At 50.6% G+C, this 14,652-nt stretch overlaps 1 protein-coding gene across 1 annotated transcript in view; it reads left to right on the plus strand.

The window, feature by feature from the left end:
• Positions 1-14,652, plus strand: part of ANKAR (ankyrin and armadillo repeat containing) — a 101,791-nt gene that overhangs the window by 46,291 nt on the left and 40,848 nt on the right. The window contains 3 exon segments of the mRNA XM_088475491.1: positions 297-498; positions 7,890-8,098; positions 10,092-10,196. Of these exon segments, the coding sequence (XP_088331617.1) occupies positions 297-498; positions 7,890-8,098; positions 10,092-10,196 (516 nt within the window).

The raw sequence follows: 14,652 nt of genomic DNA on the forward strand, positions 1-14,652 counted from the left end.
ACCCGTAGCGACGGAGCGCCCGTCGCTGGCCGGGTCTCGCTCATGCGCAGCGGGGGGACCATCGACCCGCTTGCGAGCGCGTCTGTATCAGGCCCTCAGGGCAATAAGAGAATCTTGTCAGTTGGCTCTCTGTCATTTGGAAGGTCCTGGATTGGAGTCCATCCACTGAGTATGTGTGTTCAGCCATAGATGTTACACCCCGATTATCATCATTATCCTTCCACAAGTTCCTATCACTGACAGGTGCCCTCCCCAGACACTGTGCGGCCAGTGAATGTTCCTGTCCTTGTTTGCAGGACCTACTGCGTTACACCTGGCAGCTAAGTGTGGCTCTCTGGAAGTCCTCTCCTGCCTTCTGGCCTTGAACGCAGACTACACGTTATGTGACCAGCGTGGCTGGATGGCGATACATTGTGCTGCTTTCTACGGCAATGTTCCCTGCATTAGGGCTCTATACAGGAAAGACACTTCCCTACTGGAGATGGAAACAGCTGGAGAGTAAGTAATATTGTAACTGAGAGTGAATATGGTTTGTCAGTCCTAGGAAATAGTACTAATTCGCTATGGAAGGGCAATTAGATTGATGTTATACTCTGTATCCTTGGCAGCATGACTTGTAGGACAGAATATAACATTATGCTCACCATCTATATATATATATATATATATATATATATATATATATATATATATTCCACGTTATGCCGGCACTCACTGATAATATATAATCGAATCCGGTGCTCGTCCTGTACATATCATCAACATCCACCAAAAAAATGAACGCACTCAGATATTTGCAAAAATATAAAGCTGTATTCCATAAAGGCCCGCAGGCCAGGCAACGTTTCGAGGTGTGACCCTCTTTCTCAAGCCCACAGCATAGTGACAAAGGCAAACAGACATAGACTTCACTTACCCCCTTAAATGCCATGCCGCTGGAACTCTCACGCCATGCAGTGCGCCCGAGTGGCCCGGCACCCGGAAGTGTCGTCTGACGTTCTTCCGGCTCCTGCGCTCCACCGCTGCCTAGCGACCGGAGATCGCTAACCAGGTAAACTTCCTGGTACAGTCAACCTCCGTCAAATCAGGAACGCGGATCGCCCTCGCCATCCGTCCTGTCAGCATACAATACCGGGGACCACCTCCACCACGGGACACATCTGCAGACTAGAGACACAGTGACATAGTTGAAATTAACACACCCAACACAAAAATGATATACTCGAGTGGAAACGGTCCCTTTGGATCAAGGAACACAGAAATCTGTGAATTTTACAAAAGAAAGGCCACCCGTCGAAGGCAGCAAAACAAGAGGGGGAGGCAGGAGGTGCCCGAAGAAGACAATCACCTAGTATTTAATCTCTCGAGTAGGGAACTTTCTGCAGTTCAATTTTTCTCCCTGGATGCACTTGGGTCTCCTCCTATACCCCGCCCCCGGGCCAGAGGCACCTCAGTTTCGTTGGGTGCCCGGCCGGAGTCCAGCCCCTGAAGATTTTTTTGTTTTAAAAAGAAGCTTCTTTATATTTCTTTCTTCTGAGTGGACAGACCAGAGGAAGTCCGCGGTGCCACTCCCGTCACCCCGCTGGCACCGAGACGTCGGTACTGATACAGGGATCGTGCTAGCCAGACCCCGTGGGACTCCCAGGACTGCAGCCGGATTCACGGGGCAGCAGGTAAGTCGCGGATCACTGCTTGCTAACTGCAGTATGTCCGCCCAGATCTCTGGGGATGGACCAGGGGATGACGGCAGTGGAGCCAGGCCTGAGAAACCTGCGCTTACACGTAAACCAGCCCGGGGACATTATACTGGGGCACAATCCACAAATATATTGCGCTTCCAGCGCCCCAGGGGTTAAACGCCGGCCAGAGGAGGCAGCCTTCCCTGTTTATAGCCGGCTCCTCCCCGCTGCACAGCGCGCCTTTCCACTGCGGTCTGGCTGAGCTGCAGCAGCACTCCTCTCACAGGAACGCCCCCTTCTGAGGTCTCTGGCGGCCATTTTCTCCCTAGCATGTCGCAGATCTCTCAGGAATGCGGAGTCTGGGTCCCCCTACATACCTCTCCTTCCTGGTCAGTGTATGTAGTGCTATATCCTGCCAGACACCCAGTCTGGTTAGTTGAGTGGTAGTGCCATTGTGCAGGTGTCATTTCTGCATTGTATGTGACTTTATGCTAGCGCTGTCTGTCTGTATTTCTTACTCATTCTGTCAGACAATATAACTATAACTTTTTCTGAGCCCTTACAATAAAAAGCGTCAGCGTGTTTATTTTACCTCACATTTAGATATATACATTTATTGTGTGGTTTGTCACTAACAGTGTACACGTCCCTCATTGCTATGTCTGAAAGTGGGGATGATGTGCACGATCCCGCTCCAGTCCTGCTGTCATGCAAATCATGTGCTGCAGGACTAGGTGAGGGGGACAGGGTTTCACAGGGATTATGCGTGCAGTATTATTATCCCCAAGGCCACTCTGTGGTCCCAGCCACCTCGCAGCAGCCTCCATCGTCATGCTTTGCTCAGACAACCAAGGCGGGGTGGTGGGCTGCACCCCCTGTGTTTCCCCAGATGGGGTTCACACAGCAGGCGATTATGCCCTCACAGGGCCTGCCTTTACAGATTTCACCCATGCAGGTTCAGTCTGTGCCTCCTCCATGGGTAGATACGGTGCAGACCCTGGCACTGTTACCCTCCAGGCTATGTTGCAGGGGGTTAATCCCCCTTAGACCGGCTAAAAGGCCTATGCCGTCATCCCAATCTACACAATGTGATGATACTGATACCGGGGAGATGGTAGAGGAAGATGACTCTGAACCAATCAGCGAGAGGAGTAGTCTAAGTCGAAAAATTAATATTCCAGCTGTGATACGTGCTGTCCGTTCGGCCCTAGTGATAGAGGAGGCCGAACCGCCAGCTCCCCGGTCCAGACATGCGCTGTTCAAGGAAATAAACTTCTGCGGTATTTCCTTTATCTGATCAGCTAGAGGAGCACATGGAAGTGGCGTGGAAATCGCCTGGGAAGTGATTTCAGCCTCAGAGACGCTTGGCTTCTGCCTATCCTTTTCCTGGGGAACATTGTACTAAATGTGAATCACCTCCTGTGGTGCACTCTCATGTGACGCGCTTGATCAAAAGTGCTACTCTGCCTATAACATCCATTTCATCCTTAAAGGATTCCACAGATAGGAATGTGGAGGTGTGTTTAAAGTCAATGTATTCTCTTTCAGGGGCAGTCGCCAGGCCGGCTATGGCTATCTCCTGGGTGGCCAAGGCTATGGAGTTCTGGGCAGACTCCCTAGAGGAGTCTTTTCCGTCAGATGCTACCGCAGATCGAGTGACTCTGGTGGGTAACCTCCGTGATTCAGCTACATATATCAATGAGGCAGCTTTGGATGTCACCCCATTATCCTCCCGGTTTCGACTGCTGCAGTGTCAGCTCGCCGTTCCTTATGGCTGCGCTCTTGGAGAGCGGATGCGGACTCTAAGAAAGGATTGGAGATTCTACCTTGTAATGGTAAGATCTTGTTTGGTCCTGATCTGGACAAGATTGTGGATACGTTGGCAGCGGCTAAATCAGCGTGTCTGCCTTCTGCATCTACTTCTACAGGATCCTGGGACTACCAAGCCCAAGAAAGAGGCCTCGAGTACCAGACGTCCGGCGACCAAGTCCGATGACAAGTCTTCAGCTTGATGGAACGGGTCTCCCCTAGGGGGATCCCAAGGTGAGACACCGACTTCTTCAGTTCGCCCAGTGCTGGTGTCAGACCACCACAGACACTTGGGTAAGAGGAGTGGTCTCTCAAGGGTACGCCCTTGCCTTCTGCAGAAGGCCTCCCCAGCAATTCATCTGCACAAGCCTTCTGTCAGATAAAGACAAGGCATTACAAATCCAGAAAGCCATACAATTCTTGCTTCAAGCGGGAGTTGTCATCCCAGTACCGCTTCCTCAGAGAGGAACGGGTTATTACTCCAATCTCCTTCTGGTCCAGAAACCGAATGGATCCTATCGGCCTATCCTCAATCTCAAGTCCCTGAACAGATTCCTCAGGGTACCTCGGTTCTGGATGGAACCCCTCCACCCAATTATACTGGCTAAGGAACCGGAGAATTTGATGGTATCGCTGGATATTCAGGATGCATTCCTGTATATTCCAATTGCTTCATCTCACCAGCGTTTCCTCCATTTTGCTATAAAGCAACAACTACCCAGTCTTGAGCTCTGCCGTTTGGTCTCTCAACAGCTCCTCAGATGTTTACCAAAGTTATGGCTTTCAAGGCAGCACATCTACGGCATCAGGTACGTCGACAGTTGCCTTACCTGGACGACCTCTTATTGTTGGCAGAGTCTCCAGGAGTACTTCACCATCATCTACAGCTGACAATTTCTGTGCTTCAGACTCACGGGTGGGTGATTAATTGGACAAAGTCCTTTTTGACTCTGTTCCGGAGGATGCTCCATCTTGGAGCTCTGTTGGATTTCCATTAGCAGAGAATCTTTCTGTCCGCAGAAAAGATCTCCACTTTGCAGATGCGAGTATGCTGATATCTCCACAGTCGCCGAATGTCAATCCACTCAGCAATGCAAGTACTGGAGTCCATGGTATCGACATTCGACATGGTGGAATATGCCCAGTGTCATTCCAGGCCTCTGCAGAAATTAATCCTCTCCAGGTGGAATGGATTACCCCATCGGATAAAAGCACAAACAATGGTGCTCTCTCCGGAGTTGCGTCTGTCTCTTGCCTGGTGGCTACAGGCGTGTCAACTCACCAAGGGGCGCCCCTTTTGGATTACGGAATGGGTCCTCCTAACGACGGATGCCAGTCTCTGGGTTTGGGGCGTAGTGACAGGTCCACACTCGTTTCAAGGACGGTGGACAGCAGCGGAGTCGGCTCTACCAATCAACATATTGGGACTTCATGCGGTCTTCAGGGCCCTACTGCAAGCCAGACTCATACTTCACGGAAAAAAGTGCAGGTTCAGTCAGACAACTCTACGACAGTGGCTTACATCAATCATCAAGGAAGAACTCGGAGTCAGGTGGCGCTGACAAAAGTATCACGCATTCTAACATGAGCAGAAGGCCATCTCCCAGCCATATCTGCAGTGTTCATTCCGGGAGTCCTCAATCGGGAAGCAGACTTCCACAGCCGTCATGACGTGCATCTAGGGGAATGGTCTTTTCACCAGGAGGTGTTTCAACTCCTAGTGGACAAGTGGAGCTTTCCGGAAGTGGACCTTATGGCCTCCATACTCAACCACAAGCTGCTAAGTTATGGGTCCAGGACAAGAGATGCCGGGGCACTCCTGATTGACGCTTTGTCAGTAAAGCCGACCTTCCAGTTTGTGTACCTGTTTCCTTCAGTCTCCTTTCTTCCTCGGGTCATTCGGAAGTTCATGCAAGAGGGAGGAATGGTCCTGCTGGTGGCTCTAGTGTGGCCCAGAAGATATTGGTACTCAGATCTTCGGAGTCTCTCCATCGACACTCCGTTGCTGTTGTCTCAACGTCCGGACCTGTTGTCTCAGGGTCCTTGCCTTTACCCGGACCTGGTTCATCTGTCTTTGACGGCGTGGCTTTTGAGACTTCCCTCTAAAGGTCCAAAGGTTTTTCCAGCTCTGTGGTCAGTACCATGCTCAGAGCCCATAAATCAGCCTCTGCTCGTATATATCACCGAGTGTGGCATACTTATTTTCCATGGTGTAGTCCCAGGTGTTATGACCCTCTGGTATTTAAGATACCTAGAATTTTGGCTTTCCTTCAAGTGGGTTTGGACCTTGGTCTCCGCTTAGCCTCGCTGAGGGTGCATGTTTCAGCTCTATCAGTTTGGTTTCAATGAAGGATTGCTCCTTTACCGGACATTCGTACTTTCCTGCAGGGTGTCCTGCAGATTCAGCCTCCCTTTGCCCCTCCTGTGGCTCCTTGGGATTTGGCTGTTGTCCTTAAGGCTCTCCGGAGCCCTCCATTTGAACCACTGACCTCAGTGGATCTCAAATGGTTGACAGCTATGACTGTTTTTCTTCTGGCCATTGCTTCTGCCAGAAGGGTGTCAGACTTAGGGGCGCTCTCTTGTCGTTCCCCATTTCTGATATTTCACCAGGATAGGGCGGTTCTTCGAACTCACCGTGGGTTCCTTCCTAAGGTGGTCTCTACTTTCCACATTTATGAGGAAATTATTGTTCCGGCCTTTCAATCCCCAGACCTCTTGGCAGGTGAAGCCTCACTGGATGTGGTACGTGCTCTCAGGACTTTTGTGGACAGTAACAGTTCCCTCGGAGATCAGACTCCTTGTTTGTCCTCTACGGTTTTCACAAAAAAGGGATGGCCAGCCAATAAACAGTCATTGGCTAGGTGGATTCGTATGACAATATCTGAGGCTTACACTCATAAGGGCCTTTCTGTAATGCCTTCTATTACTGCTCATTGTACTCGGTCTGTTGGTCCATCGTGGGCAGCTCGCCGTGGCGCCTCGGCTGTTCAGCTTTGTAAGGCGGCCACTGTGCTTCAGATGGGCTTCGCTCTGGTCACCGGTTTTCCGTCTCCTTCTGTGTGAGAATGTGATTCTTGAGTGTTCCAGACTTTCTTCTCTCTCTTTTATCCTGCTCCGGCCTTTGGCTTGCTACGAAACTGAGGTGCCTCTGGCCTGGGGGCGTGGTATAGGGGGAGCCCCTGTGCATCCTGGGAGAAAAATGTAACTGCGTGGTGCCCGGATGACTCTATCATCACCTATACCCCAAGGTCTTCCTGTGGACCCTATGGACTTTGAGGAAAGAGAAATAACAAAGGTAAGTTCTTACCATATCTCTCATTGCATTCATCAATACAGGCTACTGTTATATCTGCATAATATATCTTTATAGATTTATTGAGTGCCCACTCTATTTGGTTTTTTGATTTATCATTCTAGAGAAATAATTCCCCAAACCGTGATGGTTGCCGCATCCTTCTCCATCTGCATTATAGCGCACCTGCTATTCACTGCAATGCCTCCATTTACTTACTTTATTAATGACTAATAAAGGGACCCAGTATATGCCGCGTCACCACTGGCGTGCCCACAGCTCCACTCTGCCCAATTCAGCCCCGCCCCTCTAGTCCCCAAACCCGCCCCTTCACACCCACCCTGCCCCTGCAGCGCTCTTTACTTACCCTGACCCGTTCCCAGTGCAGAGTGCCCCTGCTCCCTCTAAGATAAGACAGACCTTAGCCGATCATCATATAGATTCTTGAATTCTTAATCAATAAATAATTTCCCTCGTATGTTTATTGATCAGATAGCTTTTACAATTTTCCCAGCGCTCTTGTCTAACCCACCGGTGATTTTACCATTTGATAAACTGCAGCGCACAGCCGGCGGTTTAAGCATCACCCCTACATATTGCTGATTAGTAAATCCAGTGGTTTTGGAGGGGGAGAAAACATTTGCTGCGACGTGCGGCACTCTGAAGGTGCGTACACACTAGACGACTCGCAAAAGATACGATGTCGTCAACGATTTCCCTTGAACTCCCCCGGCAACTCCCCTGCACTCCCAGACAAACGATATCGCGCATAAACTGTCCAATCTGACAAACGATCTGACCAACGACCTGAATCTTGTTAACGAGATTGGCAGATCTTGCCTGCTGTAGGCAAGATCTGAAGTTGCGATATACGACACGCGGGGACGCGCATCGGCATCGTGATCGTAAGTGGACACTCACAGTTGGGACATACATTACACCATTTGTTGCTCCGGTGCGTCAAAATCGGGGAAATCGTGCAAAATATCATCTAGTGTGTACGCACCTTAGAACCGCCGCACAAGACCATTTTTAGTAAATTTCCAGCGAGCTCCATCTATCAGTGACGCAGATTATAGGATGATAACTATGGACGCTTCTGTCCCCAGGCATAAATCTACCCCGCTGCTGCTCACAGCCACGTCCGGAGCCTTAGATGCCCTCAGACATCTTCTCTCTCTGGGAGCAAACTGGAGAAGAACAGACAGCGCGGGGAACAACGTGATACACTTGGCTGTGCTGTTCTTCCATACGCACATTCTGAAACATGTCATAGAATTACATATCCCGGAACTACATGTATGGCAACATCTAGTAGGTAAAGCTAATTATATTCTGTGACATACACTTGTATAGTGACCTGTGTTGGGCATTGTATTCCCTGCACATTGCCAGCCCTGCCTCTAGCAGGGACTTTGGGATCTAGACCCGCTAGCATGCGCCCATGCATATTAGTGTGAGTGCGACACGCTGGGACAGACATGACACTATGCTGAGATGTGCGTCCTTTGTTGTTTGTGCATGTAATATGTTTTGTTTTTATTCACGAGATAGAGAGCTGTATCCAAATATATTAGAAAGGTTTTACTGAAGCCTAATGGTGCGTACACACGGTCAGATAAAGTGGACGATTTAAACAATAACGATCATATTGTTATCATTCGAATTGTCCAGGTTCTGGGCCCCTCAAACGACCGAACGATGGTCGATGCACGGGCACGAATGGTCGATAACGATATCAACCATCGGCCGTGCATGCAGACCAACCTGGTCGATATCGACCTGGTTAGCCTCTGTACTATAGGGACCCGCTATCCTTGATCGCAGGTCGTTATAGTCATTGGGGGGTTGCTGCATGTTCGATATCGAACATCCAACACATGCATGACGATCAGATAACCTTGGTGATGTATGCAAATCATTGGGTTTTTGTTTTTACGTACATCTCTGTATTAGGCCCTTTGTGTTCATAACAAACTAGTTACAGAAAGGCGTAATGATAAAACTTGATTAGCGCTCATGTCCGCTGGCAGCAGTACCGACCCATAGTTATTGTCTCTTAATTTGCATGACTAATTCAGGGCCTGATTCAGAGCCGCTCGTAAGCGGCCGCTCGTTCACTCCGAGCGATGTTTGCCCAACTGCGCATGCATACGGATCGTAATACGCATGCGCGAACCAGTCAGTGCGGCCGAAAATCGTTTGTTTGCTAAATAGCGAATGCCTGCTAATATGAGTGACAGGAGGAGGCGTATGTGGGTGGTAACAGGGGATGGTGCTTGAAAACGGGGAGTGGAGATCAGAACGCAGGCGTGCTTAAAGGTCAAAACGGGCATTTTATGGGTGTGCATAATTAATACAGCAGCATCACTGACCACGTCACTGGGTTATTTTATTGCCAGAACTGCTCGCAAATTTGTGGTAGCAAAAACCAACCACAAGAATAGCGAGCAGTTCATACGCTGGTCGATGTACTCGATTAATCTAATAAATAGCGGACATGACGTAGGATGCGAGCGGCCAGGGGGCGTATTTTTCCAAAAAACGACCGCAAGTTTTGTTCGCTCGTTCAGACCTAGAGGCGTGAACAGACGGCAAAGAGCGAACGGTTCATTTGAATAGCCACCCCTATTTTCTGGACGAGCGAGCGCTAATTGCGTCCGGCTCTGAATGACTTCTCACATGTAGCTTACACGTATGTTGGTGAGATCTATATGAACTCTGGGCCTGAATCAGACCCGCTCGCGAGCGCTATGCGCTCGCAAGCGGGTCGATGGTGGCCCAGTGCACATGCGCACGACGGAGCCGGCTCCGTCGTGCGCATGCGCGAGACCCGGATACCGACGGCCAAACCGTCGCTCCGGGTCTCGCTCCAAAGGGGGCGTGCTGTCGATTTTGAGTAACAGCACGCCCCCTTTAGTGGGCGGGCCGGGGGAGTGGCTGCCCAAACTGAGGCGTTCCCATGTGAACGCCTCTCCGTTTGGGGGCGGCCCCACTGACATCACGAGTGATGTCAGTGGGAGAGATGTCGGCTCTGTTGGAAACTAAATCTCTCTGGGGCTTGCAGCCACGAGACCCTACCACAAGTGTCTCGTCGCAAGCCCGATGGTCGCGATGGTCATCTTCCTGGCCGCTTGCTATAGCTGTGGGTGGTCGCCCACAGCTATGCGAGCGGCCAAGAGGCTGTTCTAAAAAAAAAAAAAAAGACCGGCCCTGATTCAGTGCGAGCACTCTGTCAGAGCGTCCGGCTCTGAATCAGGTCCTCTGTCGCCTCTGCTTGGAAATCAATTTTTTTTATTTATTTGTTTCAGAGATGCTGGAATGTAAAGATTCATATAGAACAGAGATGGCGGCCAGGTGCCTGGAGGTTCTGTGCGCTGTGAAGGAGCATTATTGGAGAGACATTTATGAAGCAGGTAGGAGAGTGGAAGTTACTGTATGTGTCCTGTGTCTCCTTACTGACTGTACCCAGTATAATACATGCCATTACTCACAATATATTAGGAAAGTTTCCGAGCGATTGCTGACAGGTAGGTGAAGTTTCTGTGTTAGGATTAGCCTACTGGCTAGGGTAGAGTAACTGGGATTGAGATATTGGGCTATGGGCCTGATTCAGACCCGCTCGCGAGCGCATAGATCCTGGAGCTGAGATCCAGGAGGAGGAGACAGTTATCGGGCGAGAGCGCAGCTTGTGCTAAATGCAGCTGCCATAAACGCTCAGTGAGTGGGAGATACTGGAGGAGGAGACAGTTATCGGGTGAGAGCGCAGCTTGTGCTAATTGCAGCTGTCATAAACGCTCAGTGAGTGGGAAATCCTGGAGGGAGGAGACAGTTATCGGGTGAGTGCAGCTTGTGCTAATTGCAGCTGCCATAAACACTCAGTGAGTGGGAGATCCTGGAGGAGGAGACAGTTATAGGGCGAGAGCGCAGCTTGTGCTAATTGCAGCTGCCATAAACGCTCAGTGAGTGGGAGATCCTGGAAGAGGAGACAGTTATCGGGCGAGAGCGCAGCTTGTGCTAAATGCAGCTGCCATAAACGCTCAGTGAGTGGGAGATCCTGGAGGAGGAGACAGTTATCGGGTGAGAGCGCAGCTTGTGCTAATTGCAGCTGCCATAAACACTCAGTGAGTGAGAGATCCTGGAGGAGGAGACAGTTATAGGGTGAGAGATCAGCTTGTGCTAAATGCAGCTGCCATAAACACTCAGTGAGTGGGAGATCCTGGAGGAGGAGACAGTTATAGGGTGAGAGATCAGCTTGTGCTAAATGCAGCTGCCATAAACACTCAGTGAGTGGGAGATCCTGGAGGAGGAGACAGTTATCAGGTGAGAGCGCAGCTTGTGCTAATTGCAGCTGTCATAAACGCTCAGTGAGTGGGAAATCCTGGAGGGAGGAGACAGTTATCGGGTGAGTGCAGCTTGTGCTAATTGCAGCTGCCATAAACACTCAGTGAGTGGGAGATCCTGGAGGAGGAGACAGTTATAGGGCGAGAGCGCAGCTTGTGCTAAATGCAGCTGCCATAAACGCTCAGTGAGTGGGAGATCCTGGAGGAGGAGACAGTTATCGGGTGAGAGCGCAGCTTGTGCTAATTGCAGCTGCCATAAACACTCAGTGAGGGGGAGATACTGGAGGAGGAGACAGTTATAGGGTGAGAGCGCAGCTTGTGCTAATTGCAGCTGCAATAAACACTCAGTGAGTGAGAGATCCTGGAGGAGGAGACAGTTATAGGGTGAGAGCGCAGCTTGTGCTAATTGCAGCTGCCATAAACACTCAGTGAGTGAGAGATCCTGGAGGAGGAGACAGTTATCGGGTGAGAGCGCAACTTGTGCTAATTGCAGCTGCCATAAACACTCAGTGAGTGAGAGATCCTGGAGGAGGAGACAGTTATCGGGTGAGAGATCAGCTTGTGCTAAATGCAGCTGTCATAAACACTCAGTGAGTGGGAGATCCTGGAGGAGGAGACAGTTATCGGGTGAGAGCGCAGCTTGTGCTAATTGCAGCTGTCATAAACGCTCAGTGAGTGGGAAATCCTGGAGGAGGAGACAGTTATCGGGTGAGAGATCAGCTTGTGCTAAATGCAGCTGTCATAAACGCTCAGTGAGTGGGAGATCCTGGAGGAGACAGTTATCGGGTGAGAGCGCAGCTTGTGCTAAATGCAGCTGTCATAAACGCTCAGTGAGTGGGAGATCCTGGAGGAGGAGACAGTTATAGGGCGAGAGCGCAGCTTGTGCTAATTGCAGCTGTCATAAACGCTCAGTGAGTGGGAGATCCTGGAGGAGGAGACAGTTATAGGGTGAGAGCGCAGCCTGTGCTAAATGCAGCTGCCATAAACGCTCAGTGAGTGGGAGATCCTGGAGGAGGAGACAGTTATAGGGCGAGAGCGCAGCTTGTGCTAAATGCAGCTGCTATAAACGCTCAGTGAGTGGGAGATCCTGGAGGAGGAGACAGTTATAGGGCGAGAGCGCAGCTTGTGCTAATTGCAGCTGTCATAAACGCTCAGTGAGTGGGAGATCCTGGAGGAGGAGACAGTTATAGGGCGAGAGCGCAGCTTGTGCTAATTGCAGCTGTCATAAACGCTCAGTGAGTGGGAGATCCTGGAGGAGGAGACAGTTATAGGGTGAGAGCGCAGCTTGTGCTAATTGCAGCTGTCATAAACGCTCAGTGAGTGGGAGATACTGGAGGAGCAGACAGTTATAGGGCAAGAGCGCAGCTTGTGCTAAATGCAGCTGCCATAAATGCTCAGTGAGTGGGAGATCCTGGAGGAGGAGACAGTTATCGGGCGAGAGCGCAGCTTGTGCTAATTGCAGCTGTCATAAACGCTCAGTGAGTGGAAGATACTGGAAGAGGAGACAGTTATAGGGCAAGAGCGCAGCTTGTGCTAAATGCAGCTGCCATAAATGCTCAGTGAGTGGGAGATCCTGGAGGAGGAGACAGTTATCGGGCGAGAGCGCAGCTTGTGCTAATTGCAGCTGTCATAAACGCTCAGTGAGTGGAAGATACTGGAAGAGGAGACAGTTATCGGGCGAGAGCGCAGCTTGTGCTAATTGCAGCTGTCATAAATGCTCAGTGAGTGGAAGATCCTGGAGGAGGAGACAGTTATCGGGCGAGAGCGCAGCTTGTGCTAATTGCAGCTGCCAAAAACACTCAGTGAGTGGGAGATACTGGAGGAGACAGTTATAGGGTGAGAGCGCAGCTTGTATAAACTGCATCTGCCATAAACGCTCAGTGAGTGGGAGATACTGGAGGAGGAAACAGTTATCGGGCGAGATCGTAGCTTGTGCTAATTGCAGCTGCCATAAACACTCAGTGAGTGGGAGATCCTGGAGGAGGAGACAGTTATCGGGTGAGAGCGCAGCTTGTGCTAATTGCAGCTGTCATAAACGCTCAGTGAGTGGGAAATCCTGGAGGGAGGAGACAGTTATCGGGTGAGTGCAGCTTGTGCTAATTGCAGCTGCCATAAACGCTCAGTGAGTGGGAGATCCTGGAGGAGGAGACAGTTATAGGGCAAGAGTGCAGCTTGTGCTAAATGCAGCTGCCATAAATGCTCAGTGAGTGGGAGATCCTGGAGGAGGAGACAGTTATCGGGCGAGAGCGCAGCTTGTGCTAATTGCAGCTGTCATAAACTCTCAGTGAGTGGAAGATACTGGAAGAGGAGACAGTTATAGGGCAAGAGCGCAGCTTGTGCTAAATGCAGCTGCCATAAATGCTCAGTGAGTGGGAGATCCTGGAGGAGGAGACAGTTATCGGGCGAGAGCGCAGCTTGTGCTAATTGCAGCTGTCATAAACGCTCAGTGAGTGGAAGATACTGGAAGAGGAGACAGTTATCGGGCGAGAGCGCAGCTTGTGCTAATTGCAGCTGTCATAAATGCTCAGTGAGTGGAAGATCCTGGAGGAGGAGACAGTTATCGGGCGAGAGCGCAGCTTGTGCTAATTGCAGCTGCCAAAAACACTCAGTGAGTGGGAGATACTGGAGGAGGAGACAGTTATAGGGTGAGAGCGCAGCTTGTATAAACTGCATCTGCCATAAACGCTCAGTGAGTGGGAGATACTGGAGGAGGAAACAGTTATCGGGCGAGATCGTAGCTTGTGCTAATTGCAGCTGCCATAAACACTCAGTGAGTGGGAGATCCTGGAGGAGGAGACAGTTATCGTGTGAGAGCGCAGCTTGTGCTAATTGCAGCTGTCATAAACGCTCAGTGAGTGGGAAATCCTGGAGGGAGGAGACAGTTATCGGGTGAGTGCAGCTTGTGCTAATTGCAGCTGCCATAAACGCTCAGTGAGTGGGAGAGCCTGGAGGAGGAGACAGTTATAGGGCAAGAGCGCAGATTGTGCTAAATACAGCTGCCATAAACGCTCAGTGAGTGGGAGATCCTGGAGGAGGAGACAGTTATAGGGTGAGAGCGCAGCTTGTGCTAATTGCAGCTGTCATAAACGCTCAGTGAGTGGGAGATACTGGAGGAGCAGACAGTTATCGGGCGAGAGCGCAGCCTGTGCTAAATGCAGCTGCCATAAACGCTCAGTGAGTGGGAGATCCTGGAGGAGGAGACAGTTATCGGGTGAGAGCGCAGCTTGTGCTAATTGCAGCTGTCATAAACGCTCAGTGAGTGGGAGATCCTGGAGGAGGAGACAGTTATAGGGCGAGAGCGCAGCTTGTGCTAAATGCAGCTGCCATAAACGCTCAGTGAGTGGGAGATCCTGGAGGAGGAGACAGTTATCGGGCGAGAGCGCAGCTTGTGCTAATTGCAGCTGTCATAAATGCTCAGTGAGTGGAAGATCCTGGAGGAGGAGACAGTTATCGGGCGAGAGCGCAGCTTGTGCTAAATGCAGCTGCCATAAATGCTCAGTGAGTGGGAGATCCTGGAAGAGGAGACAGT

This window comes from Taudactylus pleione, unplaced genomic scaffold, assembly GCF_031769625.1.
Source record: "Taudactylus pleione unplaced genomic scaffold, aTauple2 ptg000173l, whole genome shotgun sequence".
Classification (NCBI taxonomy): Eukaryota; Metazoa; Chordata; class Amphibia; order Anura; family Myobatrachidae; genus Taudactylus; species Taudactylus pleione.